This window comes from Rhinoraja longicauda, chromosome 3 (genome assembly GCF_053455715.1).
Source record: "Rhinoraja longicauda isolate Sanriku21f chromosome 3, sRhiLon1.1, whole genome shotgun sequence".
Classification (NCBI taxonomy): Eukaryota; Metazoa; Chordata; class Chondrichthyes; order Rajiformes; family Arhynchobatidae; genus Rhinoraja; species Rhinoraja longicauda.
In genome coordinates, this window is record NC_135955.1 from 1,902,435 (window position 1) to 1,925,156 (window position 22,722).

Sequence of the window (22,722 nt, forward strand, 5' to 3'; positions counted from 1 at the left end):
CCCCCCCTCCCCCTCTCTCTCCCTCCTCTCCCTTCCCTTTCCCCTCCCTCTCCTCTCCCTCCCCTCTCTCCTCTCCCTCCCCTCCCCCCTCTCTCTCCCCCTCTCCCTTCCCTTTCCCCTCCTTCTCCTCTCCCTCCCCTTCCTCCCTTCCCTCCTCTCTCCCCCCCCGCTCTCTCCCCCTCTCTCTCCCCGCTCTCTACCCCTCTCCCTTCCCTTTCCCCTCTCCCTCCCCACTCTCCCCTCCCTCCCCCATTCTCCACTCCCCCTCTCCCCACCACCTCTCCCCTCCCTCCCCCGCCTCACCCCTCCCCTCCCCTTCCTCCCCCCCCCCCCCCCCCCGTCCCCCTCCTGCTGATCCGCCCCCAGTGCCGCCCCTCCGCTGTGTCCCGACAGACTTTACCCTGCCCTACCCTGCCCTGCGCTGCGCTGCCTTGTTTGTGCCGGACTCGCCGAGCGCTGCCCCGTCGCTTCTCGCTGTGACTGAGTGTGTCGACGCCGGCATGTCCGCCCTGCCCGCCCTGCCCTTGGTCTGCGCCTTCCTGCTGCTGGGCTCGGCGCACTCCGCCAAAATCCTCACCATCATCTTGATCGGTAAGTCAGAGAAAGTCCTGCAAACAACTCCCAACTTCCACCAGCAACCACTTCCTGCTTCGCTCTCCTCGACCCACTGTGACTGGAAACTCCCAACCCACCCCACCCCCCCCCTCATCACCCAACCCTCCCCTCCCCCTCACCTCCCAACCCACCCCCCCCTCATCACCCACCCCCCCTCATCACCCAACCCTCCCCTCCCCCTCACCTCCCAACCCACTCCCCCATCACCCAACCCACCCCCCTCCTCATCACCCACCCCACACCCCCTCATCACCCAACCCACCCCCCCTCCTCATCACCCACCCCCCTCATCTCCCAACCCTCCCCTCCCCTCACCTCCCAACCCACCCCACCCCCCCTCATCACCCAACCCACCCCCCCTCACCTCCCAACCCACCCCCCTCCTCATCACCCACCCCACCCCCCCTCATCACCCAACCCACCCCTCCCCCGCACCTCCCAACCCACCCCCCTCATCACCCAACCCTCCCCCCTCATCACCCATCCCACCCCCCCCTCATCACCTCCCCCTTCATCACCCACCCCCCCTCATCACCCAACCCACCCCCCCTCATCACCCACCCCCCCTCATCTCCCAACCCTCCCCTCCCCCTCACCTCCCAACCCACCCCCCTCATCACCCAACCCTCCCCCCTCATCACCCATCCCACCCCCCCCTCATCACCTCCCCCCTCATCACCTCCCCCCTCATCACCCACCCCCCCTCATCACCCACCCCCCCTCATCTCCCAACCCTCCCCTCCCCCTCACCTCCCAACCTTCGCCCCCTCATCTCCCAACCCACCCCCCCTCATCTCCCAACCCACCCCCCTCATCTCCAAACCCACCCCCCCTCATCTCCCAACCCTCTCCCTCTCTGCCCCCATCTCCCAACCCACCCCCCTCATCTCCCAACCCACCCCCCTCATCTGCCCTCTCTCCCCTCCCCTCTCTCTCCCCTCTCTCCCTCCCCTCTCTCTCCCCTCCCCCTCTCTCCCCTCTCTCCCCCTCCCCTCTCTCCCCCACCCCTCTCTCCCCCACCCCTCTCTCCCCCTCCCATCTCTCCTCTCTCCCCTCCCCTGAACCTCCCTCCCCTGCACCTCCCAACCCTCCTGCACCTGTTTTCTATGTTTCTATGTCTTGTATCCCGTGGACTGCCCACTGCTGACAGGCCCGAGTCCATATCTGCCAGCATTATCCTCAGACCTGCCTCCCTCCACCAGGAGTGTTGGCAGTGCTGAGCTGAATGATTAACTGGGGTTCTCTCTCCATGGACACTGCCTGACTGACTGTGCCCTTGCTTGTGTTGGGCATTCTCTCCTCAGTACTCAGTCTGGCCACGGGAGTGGGGAGGGGTGGGTGTGTGGGAGTGGGGGGCTCAGTGGCCCTGACCTGTCACCTCTCTGTTTGCAGGGGGAAGCCACTACCTGCTGTTCGATGAGATTTCTCACGTGCTTCATGAGAGTGGGCATGAGGTGAACATGCTGCTGCAACTCGGAGCCCCACACATTCCAGGTACGTTTCTTCCTTCATCCCTGCTCTACGGCACACGGCAGGCCCTTCGGCCCGCAGTCTGTGCCAAGCATGCCGACAGATTCAACAGGGCGCAGCGGTAGAGTTGCTACCTTACCGCGTCAGGGACTCGGTTTCGGTCCCGACTACAGGTGCTGTCTGTACGGAGTTTGCACGTTCTTCCCGTGACCTGCGTGGGATTTCTCCAAGGTCTTCAGTTTCCTCCCACACTCCAAAGACGTACAGATATGTAGGTTAATTGGCTTGGTATGAATGTAAAATTGTCCCTTGTGTGTGTGGGGTGGTGATAATATGTGGGGATTGCTAGTCGGTGCGGACTTGGTGGGCCGAAGGGCCTGTCTTCTTGCAGTAATCTCGAAACCAAACTAAACTAAAACGTCCCAACCTATTCAACGTCTTCCTGTAACTCATCCACAAGCCTAGGTAAGGTATCGGTGAATCTCTTGTGCACACTTTCCTACTGAATGTCTTGCTTTCCATAGCTGGGTGGCCAGAACTCCAAACAGGTCAGCCATGATTCTGCTTTAAGTCAGAACAGGTCAATGGGCTGAATGGCCTGTATGTTTGAACATGGACGGTGACAGGAGCACCTGAATGAGCTGTCACTGCACGCCGGCCCTCTCTCCCCCAGCCCAGGGCAGCATTACACTCAATGTGGTCCATCATGGAACAGACTGTTCAACTTAGACAGCACAGGAACAGGCCCTTCAAGTCCCTGCTGACCCGAGGAGCCCACTTACACTGTCCTACCCTCACCCCATTTTATTTGCTCAGTACGCCGGGCCTACCTGATCTACCGGTTGCCAAACACTTTACAGTAATTCCCCTTCCCATTCCCACATTGACCTTCCTGTCCTGGGCCTTCTTCACTCTCAGAGTGAGGCCCAATGCACATTGGAGAAACAGCACCTCATATTTTGCTTGGGCAGTTTACACCCCAGTGGTATGAATAGAGATTTTTCTAACTTCAGCTAACTCTTGCAACCCTCTCTCTCCATCCCTGCCCCACCTAAGTTGTTGTCCCTGCTTCAAAGTCAGCTTGTTGAGTCTCATTGTCTGCAACCCGTTTGCACCTAGACCACAGCTAACAATGGCCTGTCTCCTTTATTGTCGTTACATATCTTTCATTTATTTGTTGTATATCTTTCGTTTCCCTTTTCCCCTGACTCTCAGTCTGAAGAAGGGCCTCGACCAGAAACGTCACCTATTCCTTTTCTCCAGAGATGCTGTCTGACCCGCTGAGTTACTTCGTTGTTTGTGTGTCTATCTTCGGTTTAAACCAGCATCTGCACTTCCTTCCAACACATACCCCCTAACATTGCCTCCTGGTTTCCCCCACACAATCTGGGCAATTGACATGTGCCAAACACCCAGTTCAGTTCAGTTTAGTTTATTGTCACGTGTGTCCATGTGACGGGAAAAGCCAACCAAAGGGTGTGGGGTGAAGAAGCCTCATCCCAATGTTGCCCGAACCAGGCTGCGGCTGGTACCTACTCCCCAGCGCTCTGGTCATCTGTCCTTCCATCTCGGTGTGCAAGGGTCTGACATCAGTGGGCGGTCACGGTGGTGCAGCGGTAGAGTTGCTGCCTTACAGTGAATGCAGCGCCGGAGACCCGGGTTCCATCCCGACCACGGGTGCTGTCTGTACGGAGTTTGTACGTTCTCCCCGTGACCTGCGTGGGTTTTCAATGAGATCTTCGGTTTCCTCCCACACTCCAAAGTCGCACAGGTTTGTAGGTTAATTGGTTTGGTAAATGTAAAAATTGTCCCTAGTGGGTATGGGATAGAGTTAATGTGCGGGGATCGCTGGTCGGCGCGGACCTGGTGGGCCGAAAGGGCCTGTTTCCGCGCTGTATCTAAACCATATTCTCATTACTGCAGGCATGAGCTATACTGCGAGAAAGGACAGCTACCGATTGACCCCGTGGTCTGCAAGTGATCAGTATGTGTCCAGATTCAATCAGTGGTTCCTGGAGCAGCAGAGAGAGTTCTTCCTGGGCAGGTAAGGCCGTCACCCTTCTTTTTTAAAGTTGAAATTTTGAAGGACAGGTTGTGTGTACATTACAATGGCAGCACTCAGCGTTAAACATAGAGGCGAGATAAAGTAATTTATTCACAAAATGCTGGAGTAACTCAGCAGGTCAGGCAGCATCTCGGGAGAGAAGGAATGGGTGACGTTTCGGGTCGAGACCCTTCTTCAGACTGATAAAGTAATGTCCACTTAAAACAAGGCACAAGGATTGAAACAAAGAATAGTAGAACAAACAGCAACCAACTAAGAAAAAAGTAAAACGGTTTCCTGATTGTTTAAATACTAAATATTATTTAGGAAATGAAGGAAATAAACAAAAAACAATTAGAAGTAACACTAGCAAGTTTGTGGATGACACAAAGCTGGGTGGATGTTAAGAGGTTGCTGGGTGACTTGGACAGGTTGAGTGAGTGGGCAGATGTATGACAGATGCAGTATAACGTGGATAAATGTGAGGCTATCCACTTTGGCGGCAAAAATAAGGAGGCTGATTATTTTATCAATGGTGTCAGATTAGGTAAAGGGGAAGTGCAACGAGACCTTGGTGACCTTGTACACCATTCACTGAAAGTAAGCATGCAGGTACAGGAGGCAGTGAAGAAAGTTAATGGCATATTAGCCTTCATAACGAGAGGATTTGAATACAGGAGCAAAGAAGTCCTTCTGCAGTTGTATTGGGCCCTGGTGAGACCACATCAGGAGTATTGTGTGCAGTTTTGGTCTCCTAATTTGTGGAAGGACATCCTTGCTATTGAGGCAGTGCAGCGTAGGTTCACGAAGTTAATCCCTTGGATGGAGGGTCTGTCATATGAAGAAAGATTGGAAAGACTGGGCTTGTAGTCACTGGAGTTTAGAAGGATGAGAGGGGAGCTTATAGAGACGTATAAAATCATAAGAGGACTAGACAAGCTAGATGCAGGAAAATGTTGCCAATGTTGGGGGAGTCCAGAAAAAGGGGCCACAGTCTAAGAATAAAGGAGAGGCCATTTAAAAATGAGGTGAGAAGAAATGTTTTCACCCAGAGAGTTGTAAATTTGTGGAATTCTCTGCCACAGAGGACAGTGGAGGCCAATTCACCAGATGGATTTAAAAGAGAGTTAGATAGAGCTCTAGGGGCTAGTGGAATCAAAGGATATGGGGAGAAGGCAGGCACGGGTTATTGATTGTGGATGATCAGCCATGATCACAATGAATGGCGGTGCTGGCTCGAAGGGCCAAATGGCCTCCTCCTGCACCTATTTTCTATGTTTCTAGAAGACAAAACAAAACAAAAACTAACATTGGCAACAAGTGTGGGCCCAAAGATACGTGGATGTGATACACCATGAATAGGACCTTATCTCATCCTGTCAAAAGGCCATTACCCTTCATATTCATAGGCTGAAGAGTGTGAAGAAGGGTCTCAACCAGAAAGGTCACCCATTCCTTCTATCCAGAGACACACTACCTGTGCCGCTGAGTTACTCCAACATTTTGTGTCCATCTTCGATATTCAAAGGCTTGTTATTCCTGAATGTACACGTGGTCCATTTCGCTTCGTACCTCAAAGATAGGAGTTTCGCCATCAACATAGGCAGTTATTCCTCTGCTCCAGCTAGCCTCTCCTGCGGAGTTCCACAAGGCTCCATCCTAGGCCCCATTCTCTTCTCTCTATACATGCTCCCCCTTGGCCAAATCATTCAAAGGCACGGCATTTCTTTCCACTGCTATGCCGATGACACTCAGCTTTACCTCCCCCTGAAACCCAACAACCAGTCAAATTTAAACAGCCTCTCACACTGCCTTGAGGACATAAAATGTTGGATGGCACAGAACTTCCTCCAATTAAATGAGAGCAAGTCTGAGGTCATCCTATTCGGCCCCCCCGACTCCATCAAATTGATAACAGGCAGTCTTGGAAGTCTATCCTGCCTAGTCAAACCGCATGTCAAAAACCTCGGCATGATATTTGACTCTGCATTAAAATTTGATAAGCAAGTCAACGCTGTGGTAAAAGCCAGCTTCTTCCAACTTCGAACCATAGCTAAAATCAAACCTTTCCTCCAATTCGACGACACAGAAAAAATCATTCACGCTTTCATTTCCTCCCGCCTAGACTACTGCAACTCCCTATACACTGGGATCAGCCAATCTTCCCTGTCCCGCCTGCAACTGGTCCAAAAAACCGCAGCGACATTCCTGACGGGTACCCGTAAAAGGGACCACATCACCCCGATTCTGGCCTCTCTCCACTGGCTCCCTGTACGGTACAGAATCAACTTCAAGCTCCTCCTATTCACGTATAAAGCCCTAAATGGACACTCCCCCCCCTACATCAAAAATCTTCTAACCCCCCTCTCTAACTCCAGGTCCCTCAGGTCGGCCGACTTGGGGCTACTCACTATCCCGCGGTCTAGGCTTCAGCTCAGGGGTGACCGCGCTTTTGCGGTTGCAGCTCCTAGACTGTGGAACTACCCCCTCCATCGACTCCTTTAAGTCCAGGCTCAAAACCTATTTCTACTCCCCAGCGTTTGAGGCTCATTGAGGAGGCGCTGTGAACTGTTTGCGTGCTACTGTATGTTTCATTTTTTTTCCATTGGAACCTAATCAGATGTACAGCACTTTGGTCAACGTGGGTTGTTTTTAAATGTGCTATACAAATAAAATTGACTTGACTTGACTTGACTATTACTGGAGATGCAGTATACAGTTAAGACTCAAAATGCTGGAGTAACTCAGCGGGACTGGCAGCATCTCTGGACAGAAGGAATGGCCGATGATTTAGGTCACGACCCTTCTTCAGACTGAAGAAGGGTCTCGAGCCGAAACGTCACCCATTCCTTCTCTCCAGAGATGCTGCCTGTGCCGCTGAGTTACTGCAACATTTTGGGTCTATCTTTGGTGTAAACCAGCATCTATTGTTCCTTCCTACAGTATACACTTGCTTCCTGAGAGATGGTACAAGGTACCTGGTACAAGGACAATATCAGGCTGGAGGTCTGTGACCAGTGGAGTTCCATGGGATCTGTGCTGGGACCTCTGCTGTATGTGATATATATAAATAACTTGGACGTGAAGGGTAGAAGTTGTTGATTAGTACGGTTGCATGTGACACCCAGGTCGTCAAAGCCACAGACGATGAGGAAGACCGTCAAAGTCAAAGTGGGATGTAGACATTGTGCTTGAACTTGGAGATCACGGTTTTCAGACTCGTGTACCTTGGGTGGTGTGGTCCATGATGATACTGGCTGCCTTTTTGAGGCAGTGTCTCCTGTAGGTCCCTTCGATGGTGGGGAGGTCAACACCCATGGTGGACCAGGCAGCGTCCACCACTCTGTGGCCTCCTTCATTCTTGGGCTTTTGAGTTGTCGCTGGGTTGATGATCGTACCGCGTGCGATGTGGATGTGGAGAGGATGTTTCCACTAGTGGGAGAGTCTGGGAGCAACGGTCATAGCCTCGGAATTAAAGGACGTCTCTTTCGGAAGGTGAGGAAGAATTTCTTTAGTCCGGGGGTGGTGAATCTGTGGAATTCTTTGCCACAGAAGGTTGTGGAGGCCAAGTCAACGGATATTTTTAAGGCAGAGATATACAGATTGTTGATTATTATGGGGAGAAGGCAGGAGAATGGGGTTGAGAGGGAAAGACAGATCAGCCATGATTGAGTGGCGGAGTAGACTCGATGGGTCAAATGGCCTAATTCTGCTCCAATCACGGCCTAGTTTGTGAGCTAATGATTTCCTCCTGTTCCTCAGGGAAACGTTCGGCATGTTCCTGGATCTGATGGGTCACTTTGCACTGCAGTGCGAATGGATGATGAATGACACTGAGCTGATGGACACGTTGAGGGGCGAGGGTTATGACATGGCGATGATCGATACCTTCAACCCTTGCTCCTACCTGGTGGCGGAGAAGCTGGGGCTACCGGTGGTGACCGTTCACGGAGGCAACTTCTGGGACGTGCACAAGGGAGGTGTGGCGACCCCGCTGTCCTACATCCCTGTCCATCGCTCGCTGCTCTCCGACCGCATGGGCTTCTGGGAACGGGCCAAGAACTTCCTCATGTTCCTGGGCTCTTTTGTGGCGGAGAGGAGGATCCAAGCCCGGTTTGAGAGAGCCGTCCTGACACACTTCCCTGCCGCCAACGTCAGCCTCTCCCAACTCTACGGGAAGGCCCAGCTGGCCATCTACAACACTGACTTCACACTGGAGTTCCCCAGGCCACTGCCCCCCAACGTGGTCTGCGTTGGAGGGTTGCTTGCCAAACCAGCAAAACCACTCCCGCAGGTAAGCACGGAGCTCCCTCTGTCGAAAGCAGACACAAAATGCCGGAGTAACTCAGCGGGACTGGCAGCATCTCTGGAGAGAAAGAATGGGTGACGTTTCGGGTCGAGACCTTTCTTCAGACTGATGTCAGGGGAGGGGGCGGGACACAAATAGGATGTAGTCGGAGACAGGAAGATTGGTGGGAGAACTGGGAAAGGGGAGGGGATAGAGAGGGAAAGCAGGGACTACTTGAAGTTGGAGAAGTCAATGTTCATACCGCTGGGGTGTAAACTGCCCAAGCGAAATATGAGGTGCTGTTCCTCCAATTTGCGCTGGGCCTCACTCTGATAATGGAGGAGGCCCAGGACAGAAAGGTCAGACTGGGAGTGGGAGGGGGAGTTGAAGTGCTGAACCTCCGGGAAATCAGGTTGGTTGAGGTGGACTGAGCGGAGGTGTTGAGCGAAAAGGTCGCCGAGCCTGTGCTTGGTCTCGCCGATGTAGAGAAGTTGACACCTGGAACAGCGGATACAGTAGATGAGGTTGGAGGAGGTGCAGGTAAACCTCTGCCTCACCTGGAAAGATTGTTGGGTCCTTGGATGTAGTCGAGTGGGGAGGTAAATGGAGGTAAAGAGCTCGCTCTATCTGCAGGTTTAGGGTCAGGTTTATTAACGTCAGGGGGACCGAGGCACAGTGAAAATCTATGCTTTGCATGCGATCCAAACAGATCAGATTATATTAAACATAAAACAATACATAAAAACATAACATAAACAAAACATAAAACAATCAATGTGTAAGAAGGAACTGCAGATACTGGTTTAAACGTTTGACGTTTCGGGCCGAGACCCTTCTTCAGACGGGTCAGGGATAAGGGAAACGAGAGAAATGAGAGCGGCACGGTGGCACAGCGGTAGAGTTGCTGCCTTTCAGCGAATGCAGCGCCGGAGACTCAGGTTCTATCCTGACTACGGGCGCCATCTGTATGGTGTTTGTACGTTCTCCCCGTGACCTGCGTGGGTTTTCTCCGAGATCTTCGGTTTCCTCCCACACTCCAAAGACGTGCAGGTTTGTAGGTTAATTGACTGGGTAAATGTAAAAATTGTCCCTGGTGTGTGTAGGATAGTGTTAATGTGCGGGGGTCACTGGGCGGCGCGGACTTGGTGGGCCAAAAGGGCCTGTTTCCGCGCTGTAGAATCTAAATCTAAAAAAATATATATAAAGACCGGGACATGGAGAGATGAAGAACAATGAATGAAAGATATGCAAAAAAGTCGTGATGATAAAGGGAACAGGCCATTATTATAAGCTGTTTGTGGGGTGAAAATTAGAAGCTGGTGCGACTTGGGTGGGGGAGGGATAGAGAGAGAGGGAATGCCGGGGCTACCTGATGTGAGAGAAATCAATATTCATACCACTGGGCTGTAAGCTGTCCAAGCCAAATATGAGATGCTGCTCCTCCAACTTGCATTTAGCCTCACTCTGACAATGGAGGAGACCTGGGACAGAAAGGTCAGTGTGGGAATGGGAAAGAGAATTAAAGTGTCCAGCAACCGGGAGATCAGGTAGATTCAGCGAACGATCGCCCAGTCTGCGTTTGGTCTCGCCGATGTGTAAAAGTCCACATCTTGAACAACGGACACAGTAGATGAGGTTGGAGGAGGTGCAAGTGAACCTCTGCCTAACCTGAAAGGACTGTCGGGGTCCCTGGACAGAGTCGAGGGAGGAGGTATATGGACAGGCATTGCAGTGGAAGGTACCTGGGGAGGGGGTGGTTTGGGTGGGAAGGGATGAGTTAACCAGCACCTTCAGTGAATGGCCCGCCCACCCTCCCTGTACCAGCACCTTCAGTGGAAGGCCTGCCCACCCACCCTGTACCAGCACCTTCAGTGAAGGGCCCCCGCCCACCCACCCTGTACCAGCACCTTCAGTGGAAGGCCTGCCCACCCGCCCTGTACCAGCACCTTCAGTGAAGGGCTCGCTCACCCGCCCACCCTGTACCAGCACCTTCAGTGAAGGGCACCCGCCCTGTACCAGCACCTTCAGTGAAGGGCCCCCGCCCTGTACCAGCACCTTCAGTGAAGGGCCCCCGCCCACCCGCCCTGTACCAGCACCTTCAGTGAAGGGCCCCCGCCCACCCACCCTGTACCAGCACCTTCAGTGAAGGGCCCCCGCCCACCCACCCTGTACCAGCACCTTCAGTGAAGGGCCCCCGCCCGCCCTGTACCAGCACCTTCAGTGAAGGGTCCCCGCCCACCCGCCCTGTACCAGCACCTTCAGTGAAGGGCCCCCGCCCACCCTGTACCAGCACCTTCAGTGAAGGGCCCCCGCCCGCCCACCGCGGGTCCGCTAGCGACCATTCAAGCCGTTAATGATTGTTAGTGAAGTACAGTACGTATTGTTTAAACAAACACACACCCACAATACAATGCATTTCCCGATGATTATTCCCCGTGAACAACGAGACTTCGCTCACTCTGGGTGAAGCGCAAACAAACATCAACGACATTCTTCAATCCCCAGCCCCACCGGACCTGCCGCGTGATGGCGGCTCGGGGAAGTGCGCAGGCGCCAATTGCAGGCGGGATGTGCGCGTGCGTGCCCCGGGCAGCCGATGCCGGCGGGATCTACGCATAAGTGCCCCGGGCAGCCGATGCCGGCGGGATGTGCGCGTGCGCGCCCCGGGCAGCCCTGGCGGGATGTACGCGTGCGCGCCCCGGGCAGCCCCGGCGGGATGTACGTATGCGCGCCCCGGGCAGCCCCGGCGGGATGTGCGCATGCGCGCCCCGGGCAGCCCCGGCGGGATGTACGCATGCGCGCCCCGGGCAGCCCCGGCGGGATGTACGCATGCGCGCCCCGGGCAGCCCCGGCGGGATGTACGCATGCGCGCCCCGGGCAGGCCGGCCGGTTGTTGTTGACGGTCGGCGCGTGGAGCGGGCAACGGTTTTCCTGTTCACTTCACGTTTTACTGCAACAAGGTCGTTATAGATAAAGGTTTAATTACAAAGAATAATGAACTCAAAGTCGGCTGGTCCCTCAATGCCCAAGTGGGATTGTCCTGTGCTCGCGGTCCGGTAGCCCTGTCCCTGACAGTCAGTTTTAGAAAATGATCCCTTGAATTTTATTCCAAGGGACACGGTGTCATTAATACTGTCATGGTCAACACACAATACATTTACTGAGGCATGTGGGTCGATGTAGTGATGACACACTGTATAACTGGGTGCAGTGATGGGGGTTATTCACTTTGGAAGTAAGAATAGAAAGGCAGATTATTATCTGAATGGTGTCAAGTTAGGAAGAGGGGATGTTCAACGAGATCTGGGTGTCCTAGTGCATCAGTCAATGAAAGGAAGCATGCAGGTACAGCAGGCAGTGAAGAAAGCCAATGGAATGTTGGCCTTCATAACAAGAGGAGTTGAGTATAGGAGCAAAGAGGTCCTTCTACAGTTGTACCGGGGCCCTGGTGAGACCGCACCTGGAGTACTGTGCAGTTTTGGTCTCCAAATTTGAGGAAGGATATTCTTGCTATGTTAAATCAAATTCTTTACCTTCAGTCTGAATAATCACACGTGATACTGGATTAGCACATCAGATTTATTCCACCATGGGGTTCTTCCCGAGAAGATCTCCAGACACAACACTAGTGTCTGAAGAGACCTCAACTCAGGGGAGGGGAAGAACAACTTCTCCACCATTGTTTACTTTTTTATACAGAAAAAGAGAGGTGTGACAAAAAGAAATCAAGGACCAATTACACATCTAATACAATGACCAATTACACATCTAATACAATTTCCATGGTTACAGAGAAGACAAAATCATTGATACAGGTCACATGCTCAAAAACCAAACCATTAATATAAGTCACATGTATTTAGAGAAACGCATCAATTTACCTAGCGTGGATTCAAACTTTTCCTACTTTCACACGCACCCAAATAAGGAGTTGCTAATAAGAAAGAAACTTTCTTATCTCTATAGACGAGCAATCTCGCAGCTGCATGACCTTGCTTTACTGTTTCAATACACAGTACTCGCAGTCAGACAGAGTGGGAGAGGACAATAGCCCATCTCTTCTGTACACTCCTTATCACTCGTAAAGGGACAAACACATTCTGTTCCCAAGGATAACATTTCTGCCACAAGCATCCATCTTACTGCTTTCCACTAAAATAAGCATCCATTTTATATTAGCTAAAACAACAAAAGAAACCATCTTTACTACAACAAAATATAATATCTCTAATTGACTATACCAGCTAATAGCATAGATTCTCATTCCCTCCTTTTATCATTCTATGATAACTATCAAAGCTTAAAACAATAAATCACCTTAAACACTTCAAGAGTAAAACAACGCCTTCATATTACCTCAGGTGGATAGAAAACAAACTAAGTACAACCAACCCTCTAAATATAATCAAATCAAACTTCTAATCAAATCAAACTTCTAAATATAATCAAATCAAACTTCTAATCAAATCAAACTTCTAAATATAATCAAATCAAACTTCAAAATATAATCAAATCAAACTTCAAACTTCAACTTCTAATCAAATCGAACTTCAACTTCTAATCAAATCAAACTTCAAACTTCTAATCAAATCAACTTCAAACTTCAACTTCTAATCAAATCAAACTTCAAACTTCAACTTCTAATCAAATCAAACTTCAACTTCTAATCAAATCAAACTTCAACTTCTAATCAAATCGAACTTCAACTTCTAATCAAATCAAACTTCAAACTTCAACTTCTAATCAAATCAAACTTCAACTTCTAATCAAATCAAACTTCAAACTTCTAATCAAATCAAACTTCAACTTCTAATCAAATCAAACTTCAAACTTCTAATCAAATCGAACTTCAACTTCTAATCAAATCAAACTTCAAACTTCTAATCAAATCAACTTCAAACTTCAACTTCTAATCAAATCAAACTTCAAACTTCAACTTCTAATCAAATCAAACTTCAAACTTCAACTTCTAATCAAATCAAACTTCAAACTTCAACTTCTAATCAAATCGAACTTCAACTTCTAATCAAATCGAACTTCAACTTCTAATCAAATCAAACTTCAACTTCTAATCAAATCAAACTTCAACTTCTAATCAAATCAAACTTCAAACTTCTAATCAAATCAACTTCAACTTCTAATCAAATCGAACTTCAACTTCTAATCAAATCAAACTTCAACTTCTAATCAAATCAAACTTCAAACTTCTAATCAAATCAACTTCAAACTTCAACTTCTAATCAAATCAAACTTCAAACTTCAACTTCTAATCAAATCAAATCAAACTTCTAAATATAATCAAATCAAACTTCAAACTTCAACTTCAACTTCTAATCAAATCAAACTTCAACTTCTAATCAAATCAAACTTCAAACTTCTAATCAAATCAACTTCAACTTCTAATCAAATCGAACTTCAACTTCTAATCAAATCAAACTTCAACTTCTAATCAAATCGAACTTCAACTTCTAATCAAATCAAACTTCAAACTTCTAATCAAATCAACTTCAAACTTCAACTTCTAATCAAATCAAACTTCAAACTTCAACTTCTAATCAAATCAAATCAAACTTCTAAATATAATCAAATCAAATCAAACTTCTAAATATAATCAAATCAAACTTCAAACTTCAACTTCTAATCAAATCGAACTTCAACTTCTAATCAATTCAAACTTCAAACTTCAACTTCTAATCAAATCAAACTTCAAACTTCAACTTCTAATCAAATCGAACTTCAACTTCTAATCAAATCAAACTTCAAACTTCAACTTCTAATCAAATCAAATCAAACTTCTAAATATAATCAAATCAAACTTCAACTTCTAATCAAATCAAACTTCTAAATATAATCAAATCAAACTTCAAACTTCAACTTCTAATCAAATCAAACTTCAACTTCTAATCAAATCAAACTTCAAACTTCAACTTCTAATCAAATCAAACTTCAAACTTCAACTTCTAATCAAATCGAACTTCAACTTCTAATCAAATCAAACTTCAAACTTCAACTTCTAATCAAATCAAACTTCAACTTCTAATCAAATCAAACTTCAACTTCTAATCAAATCGAACTTCAACTTCTAATCAAATCAAACTTCAAACTTCAACTTCTAATCAAATCAAACTTCAACTTCTAATCAAATCAAACTTCAAACTTCAACTTCTAATCAAATCAAACTTCAACTTCTAATCAAATCAAACTTCAACTTCTAATCAAATCAAACTTCAACTTCTAATCAAATCAAACTAAAAAGGAAACTACATCAATACTTGACCACCATTAACACTTCTAAACAATGACCCATGACACCAGAAAACTGCTCCCTGCTACAATATCTCTTACATGAACTGCTTCTTGCCTACATCACCTTAACCCTTTTAGTTTCAAAACTCCACACATGCATCATTCTTCTGGTATAGCCCTCCAAAGGGCACATATCCTATTACACCTATTCTATTATGTTGCTCATCCTCAAAACCACTTCATCTTCCCCTTCACTCTTACCTCCTAATCTAATAATCTTCCTAGTCGTTCAAAACTCTTCCTTCACACTATCAACATCCTCAACCTCCTTATCATATAATTCAGTTTGTCTTACCACTAACATTCTTGAAGTACCAATACACTCTAACACCATCTCCATTCTTCTCAATACGCATTTCAGAATAGCCAACCTGACAAAAATACAAACAATTAAAATTCCCATATGCAATGCTATATTAATCAACTTGTCCGACCAGCCCCCAAAATCCTAATCACCCCAACTATTCGACTCCTTCATGTTATCCATTTACTCTCTTATCTTTGTAATAAAACTAGTAATATTCTCTGTCTGATCCCTAACTCCCATCATACAACTACCTTTTACTATAGCACAGACACATCCTTCCAGAGCCAACAAATAATCTAGGGCATATCTGTTCTGCATAGTAAAGAGCCTAAGTTCAGTAAGTCCCTGGGTAATCATGTCGAGGGCCCCCGTGGTTGCATTACCCAAGATAGTGAGACCACAAATGAGGTAATTGCGATTATTGGCAGCCAAATAACCTCCAGTGAAGCCTAGACTAAAGAAGCTCGCCCATCCCTATCCCACAGTGCTCCCATGTGTTCCTAGAGATGTGGGATCTTTCCACTTTGAACAAAATTCTTCTGAAACAGTTTTAGTCACCAACCTTTGACGAGAGACCCACTGGGAGGGACAGGTTATTGTCATAGGAATCAGGGTTCCTATTGCCACCTCGGGACTGGTGGATTCAGGACATTAGTGGCTGTACCATTAAAGAAAAAGAAAAGGTTTGTTTCCGTTAAAAACAAAGTGCCATGACATATCGAATACATGTTTAACTCACCTCCCTCTATCAAGATCCTAAACTGCTCAGAGAACCATTGTGCATCTCTGCCACCTCTTTCTTTCATCATCTGGGTAAAAGTTGGGTGTGAATTTGCACGGTTTGGCGATATCCGCGACCAAACATATGTCCTGTGAATGTGAATTATCCTTTGGTAACGGAAGACCAATAGCAGGCGGGGCAGTAAAGGGTTCATAAATAAGGTGGGTTTAGACGCCTTTATTTTTGCTTTCTCCCTCCAATTATCACATATAAGGTACTTTAGGGGGTCCCATTCTGGTCATGCTGAATAATGCCTGTACTGAGGTTATGGGTGGGTAGCAAACAACTGACTGTGGGGAGTACATAGCTGAGTGATCTCGGAGAAATAAGTTACGTCTTGGGACTTCTCCGAGGAACTTGAGATCATGTTTACATCTCTGTAGTGGAGAGACCAGACATAGTTCTGTGAGAATCCAACCTACCGCACTTCGACATACATCATCAAATTTTACATTTAGTCCAATAACAAGGTAACATTTTATGATGACAGTCCTTCAACAGTCACGAAAAGTGAAGATGCCTCAAAAGTCCAATACAGGCCTTCAGTCGGCTGACGTTCCATTTTCCAAATCCCTCCGGGTTATCATCATCGCATTAGAGTACATCTCCTTGGCACAGGTGGTGATCGTGGTTAGGTTGGTTCGGCCTGCACTTCTTTCCTCCATCATACCTGGAATCTGCAAGGCTTTAAGACAGATGATCACCAGGGGCATTTTCATTATACGTTAACCTCGTGTACTCCGAGGAGAGATTTCAGCACGTAGTCTCCTGGTATTATGGACTCGTCCCCTTATGTAACTGGTAGTGGCTTCGGTGCCTCTTGTACCTGGGAATGCAGGACTGGTAAAGCAGGGGTTAATTGCTGTGCATAAATAATTAATTCATCGCTGAGGGCGTGTGGGTCAGAATAACTTACACATACTTAATCATAATGTGCCCCTGACAACTCTATAAGATCTACTTATATACACTCAAAAGGTCAATAGACAATAGGTGCAGGAGTAGGCCACTCGGCCCTTCGAGCCAGCACCGCCATTCAATGTGATCATGGCTGATCATTCAAAATCAGTACCCCGTTCCTGCCTCTAACGTGTTCAATCCCTTAATAATCCTATGTTTCAATAAGATCCCCTCTCATTCTTCTAAATTCCAGCGTATACAAGCCCAGTCGCTCCAGTCTTTCAACATACAACAGTCCCGCCATTCCGGGAATTAACCTCGTAAACTTACGCTGCACGCCCTCAATAGCAAGAATATCCTTCCTCAAATTCGGAGACCAAAACTGCACACAATACTCCAGGTGTGGTCTCACTCCAGGTGCAGTTCTCCAACTGCAGAAGGACCTCTTTGCTCCTATACTCAACTCCTCTTGTTATGATGGCCAACATTCCATTGACTTTCTTCACTGCCTGCTGTACCTGCATACTTCCTTTCAGTGACGGATGGTCAGTCCAATATGAGTGTCATTCCCTTTGTCTTTCCGGGATTATTTCATCTGCAAATTTCAAAATCTGAGGCTTGTTTTAACGCCTCCTGGTGAATTTTCAGATGCAACCAGATTTCCTTTGCCATCCTGACCATACCCTTCTTACTAGCATGCGTAAGGAAGTGTATAAAGTTGAAAGGAACGGGCAGAAAAACATCAGGTACACAAATTTGCCCAAGAGGGGTAAGCCAGAGCCAGTCAAGGAGTCAATGGCACAATCCTCTCATTTCCAAGATCACGTTGCCCAGCAGAGGCATCCCCCTGCATTAACCCTACATCACCCATGTCTGGCAAGGCCGTTCTGCCCATTAGAATCTTTGGTTCTGTGGGGACCATAGTGCAGGATTCGCAAGCTACGGTGCGGGCAGTGATGTCAGCAAAGGGCATTTCCCTGGCAATTTTAGTCGCGGCCACCCGGATGGGCATTGCACTTGATAATGGCCAGTTGTGTTGGAGAGCTGGGGCTTGCAATAGGTTGATCACATAAAGCTGAAAATGGGCAATCTTATAAGGAACATCCAATGTCTGGTGCAGTGACTAGCACTGTTTTAGATTGCGGCATGCTTCTTCTTGTTGGGGTGAGAGAGTGAATTGCTGCGGTGCCTTGGCGGAGGCAAGGGGTGACAGTAATTTAATGTACACTGCCACGTTGGGGATCCACTCCGGCAGAAATTCACCAAGCCCAGAAAAACCCCTCATCCGTCTAGGGGTGGTCGGGCTGGTATGGTTCCCAAAGGGTTCTCCATCGTACCCCCTCGGTTGGATTCAGGATAGCGGACGTTAGGGTGAACACATCTCTTGCGACTGTTTCATACATGGTTAATGTTGATCTTATACAATTCACAAATCCAAACACAGTCTGGACCATTCTAGAAATGTTCATCATTTCCTGCAACTTCCATGGGGTGTATACATGCATCACAGCCTGCGCCCCATTCTGTCCTGCTAATGGATTTGGCATTGCTCTCAGTAGCATTATCTTTTAGTCTTTTTAATTTTCTGCTGGTTCTCAGCCTCGCGTTTCCTTTGCTCTTCGTTGCACTCTCTCACTGATGAATTCAATTACTGCTGCCTCCTTCCTCTTCTGCCTCAGCCGTTCCCCTCCTTTCATCCTCCTTTTCAGTTTCCTGGTCGCTATCGGTATCATCTTCCTCTGGGGATGCCCTTCCCTGTGGGGGTGCCGATGCCCCCCCCGATGGGATCTTAGTGGGGCAGTTCCTGCTCTTGGGGACAGGTGGCTAGGGGCATATGGGGGAGGTGTTCTACACCATTCCCGACTTTCCCAATTTACTCCTCATCCCCCTCTTCTATAAACAGGGTCGCCATGCCAGACAAGGAGTCCTCGGGGTTATTTCGCTTAAGTTTCCATTTTTTGCATTACCAACTGTTTACAATCCTGTTGGCCAACTGCATTTTTCCTCCTGATCATCATGCCATTGGCACTCTGCCAATAATACATCCCAACCTTTCAATATGCCTTCCTTCGTATGTAACCCTATCCCTCTACAACTTAGATTATCCATCCAATATGCTGAAACTCCTCCCACACCTCTTTCTTCATATTTCCATTCCTCAATCTATTTCTTCTCTCTCTCTCTCTCTCTCTCTCTCTCTCTCTCTCTCTCTCTCTCTCTCTCTCTCTCTCTCTCTCTCTCTCTCTCTCTCTCTCTCTCTCTCTTCTCTCTCTCTCTCTCTCTCTCTCTCTCTCTCTCTCTCTCTCTCTCTCTCTCTCTCTCTCTCTCTCTCTCTCTCTCTCTCTCTCTCTCTCTCTCTCTCTCTCTCTCTCTCTCTCTCTCTCTCTCTCTCTCTCTCTCTCTCTCTCTCTCTCTCTCTCTCTCTCTCATAGCACCTACTCCGCCTGCTTACTGACTTCAGGTCAGTCTACTATATCCTTAAGAATATCTCAAGGGTTAAAGGACTTATGGCTCAGCAGGATAGCTGCAGCGGTTTCAGAAGCAGCCACTCAAGTTTCACTAAGGCCAAGAAAGTGAATCACATCATTCCAGTTCTGAGGTCTCACACTCGCATCCAATCTATCAAAGAATTAATTTCAAAATACTACTGTTGATTCATAAAGCACTGAATGGTTTAGGGCCAAAATACATTTCTGATCTTCTGCTACACTATAAACCATCCAGACCTCCCAGGCCTTCTGGGACAGATCTGCTCTCTGTCCCAGAGTCAGAAATAAACCTGGAGAAGCAGCGTTTAATTTTTTATGCACCACATATATGAAACAAACTCCCAGAAAACGGCAGGTTCGCTGCAACACTCAGTTCCTTTAAATCGAGGCTGAAGACTTCTGTTTGACGCTGCCTCTTATTAAATCAAATAATTATTCATTCTAACATTGCACTGTAACCTTTATTCGGGTATTTTATACCTGTCTTATTCTATTTCAGCTTCCTGCTCTTTAATGTTTTATGTAAAACACTTTAAATTGCCTTGTTGCTGGAATGTGCCATATATATAAACTTGCTTTGCCTTCGGCTTTTACATTCCATGCTTCCCCACGCTGACCATCCTTCGTCTCCTAATCTCTTGGTTACAAGCTGATAACTGTGTGCAATATGTACGTTTTCCAGGGTCTAAGTAACACATATCCCCCCTTCCTTTCCAGGAGGGAAACTCGGTTAACACACTGACCAATTTATAAAGTATTTCTACAGACCCCATCTTCCCTGGGACGGGTTACTCAATTTAAAGTCTCCAATTCATAAAACTTTCTTACTGGCTTATTGGCTTCTATGTGACCACTGTGTTCCCAGGAACCTTTTTCAGGAGTCCAGACACAAAGGATCTGATAGTGCACTTTTACTCCCTTCAAGGTCCAGGTCAGATTGTTGGATATAATTTCAGCAGGACTCAGCCGTGCTTCCCCAGCCGGGGTGATACGTATCTGGAACAGGGCTACATGAAGTAATTTGACCCATGTAATTCCCATTTCACCCTGTAGTTGGCCAATTTACTTTTAAGGTCTGATTAACCCTTTCAACTAGTCCGGCAGTCTGAGGTCTGTAGGCACAATGCAACTATTACTGGATGCCCATCTGGGTACAGAATTCCTTGTTTATTTGACCCATGAAATAAGAGCCGTTGTCTGAACTTAATCGGTTTGGAATTCCATACCTGGGAATAATCTCATTAACACTTCACAACAGTAGAGGCTTTGTTATCCTTTGTCAGGTGAGCCTCAATCCATTTACTAAACTCATCTACAATAACTGATACATATTTATAGCACTGACATCTCTCCAGCTCACTGTAGTCCATCTGGAGGGTCTCAAAGGGATCCACGGACAATGGTGTTTTACCCATCTCATAAGGTACACCCTTTCCAGGATTATGTTGCTGACAAATCAGGCAACAATTGCTAATACCTTGAGCCAGAGATTGTAACCGTGAATGCCAGCATGTGGCTAGGAGCATATCACTGGTTGCTTTACCACCACAATGAGTTGCAAAGTGTATATATTCAATAACCCACATTGCTAAATCATCTGACATACAAGCCTGTCCAGCAGGGGTGATCCACAGTTTAGATTCACAATCAACTGTGCACCCGAGCTGTTTCCACATTACCTTATCCCGGTCAGGAGCGTCCTGTAATTTAATGACGTCTTGGATGGTTGGCATTCCTTTTCGAGGGAGACTTGCTTTTATTTGAGCTTTCAGTCTGGCCCAACCGGTTCCCTACATCCACCGGTGTTTGACCTGTTGTGTGGGCAGATCATTTCATAACGAAATCTGCTCTGTTGTATTAGGACAACTAGTTCAGCTGGCTGAGCAGAATGCTCAAAGCTGCTGACTCCAGTTTGCCATCCTGACAACATATGGGGGATTTAGGGACTTCAGGCAATTCTGTGATTCCATTCATCCAAATCAGGAAACAAACAGTCTCCCTTCGTTCGGGGAAAGCCAGCCATTGGACTACGTAATCCCTTACATCCATATCCCCAGACCCCATCAGGGACTTACCAGTCTTCTGTCTCAAACGTTTCTCATGAGCACATTCCTTCTTTAACACTCCGGCTGATTTAGCCACTCCCCCTCCTGTAATTCCTATTCCCAATTTCAAGCATTATCCTGCCAACTTGCCAACACTGAAGCTTCCCTTAATTCTTGACAATACTGTTTCCACAGGGCAATAAGTTCCTTTGCCAGAGTACCCCTATACTCTTCCAAATTATCTCCTGAACCTTCTTAACATCATCCAGAGCCTTTATTCCTTCTAATGGCCAAAAGTCATCCCCTAATTTCTTGTTTAACTCCCCCGACAATTGTCTGAATTGCTCCGATTTGTCAGGATACCGTTCACATAAGATTTGCAAAGCACTGTTTGATTCAGTTGTAGTATCCAAACGATTACCCATCTTGCTGACTGATAATTCAACACAGTGCGTTGCAAATGACACAAATTACACAGTCGCATTCCAAACGTCACACATCTTAATACCCCCCACAACACTTCACACAAGTTCACACACCTCACAACACTTTCATACACACAATCGGACCCAATCTTACAGCGACTGTAACCCACGCTTTCAGGACTGAAACCTGAACAACGTCCGCACTTTCAGGACTGAAACCTGACCTGTGCCCCACTCTCTCAGGACTGAAACCTGACCCAGTGGTATTGATATCGATATCATTTAATTATAGTCGACTCCCAGTGATACCAATCACTGACCAAAATATCTGCCGCTTCCAGTATTCACCAGACTGACCTGATTTCGTCAAGATATCACACAAGAGTTAGCGAATGGCCAATTCATCATCAGACGACAGATCAGAGGAAACCGATGCAGTAAAACAAACCACTTGCATTGGGGGCCCAATTCCTCTCTCTGCCTCCGAGACTTCTCAGCTCCTTGGCCGCGAACTCGTGGTAATTGTCTTTTGAAATCCCACCGCTGCCACCAAATGTTAAATCAAATTCTTTACCTTCAGTCTGAATAATCACACGTGATACTGGATTAGCACATCAGATTTATTCCACCATGGGGTTCTTCCCGAGAAGATCTCCAGACACAACACTAGTGTCTGAAGAGACCTCAACTCAGGGGAGGGGAAGAACAACTTCTCCACCATTGTTTACTTTTTTATACAGAAAAAGAGAGGTGTGACAAAAAGAAATCAAGGACCAATTACACATCTAATACAATGACCAATTACACATCTAATACAATTTCCATGGTTACAGAGAAGACAAAATCATTGATACAGGTCACATGCTCAAAAACCAAACCATTAATATAAGTCACATGTATTTAGAGAAACGCATCAATTTACCTAGCGTGGATTCAAACTTTTCCTACTTTCACACGCACCCAAATAAGGAGTTGCTAATAAGAAAGAAACTTTCTTATCTCTATAGACGAGCAATCTCGCAGCTGCATGACCTTGCTTTACTGTTTCAATA

At 47.3% G+C, this 22,722-nt stretch overlaps 1 protein-coding gene across 2 annotated transcripts in view; it reads left to right on the plus strand.

The window, feature by feature from the left end:
* The first annotated feature begins 344 nt into the window (after positions 1-344).
* The window catches only part of LOC144611769 (UDP-glucuronosyltransferase 3A1-like), a 39,034-nt gene continuing 16,656 nt past the window's right edge, over positions 345-22,722 (plus strand). For both annotated transcript variants that reach the window (XM_078431021.1, XM_078431027.1), the window contains exons 1-4: positions 345-591; positions 2,008-2,109; positions 4,009-4,129; positions 7,892-8,423. In XM_078431021.1, the coding sequence (XP_078287147.1) occupies positions 501-591; positions 2,008-2,109; positions 4,009-4,129; positions 7,892-8,423 (846 nt within the window). In that variant the 5' untranslated portion in view covers positions 345-500. The remainder of the gene's footprint in view (positions 592-2,007; positions 2,110-4,008; positions 4,130-7,891; positions 8,424-22,722) is intronic.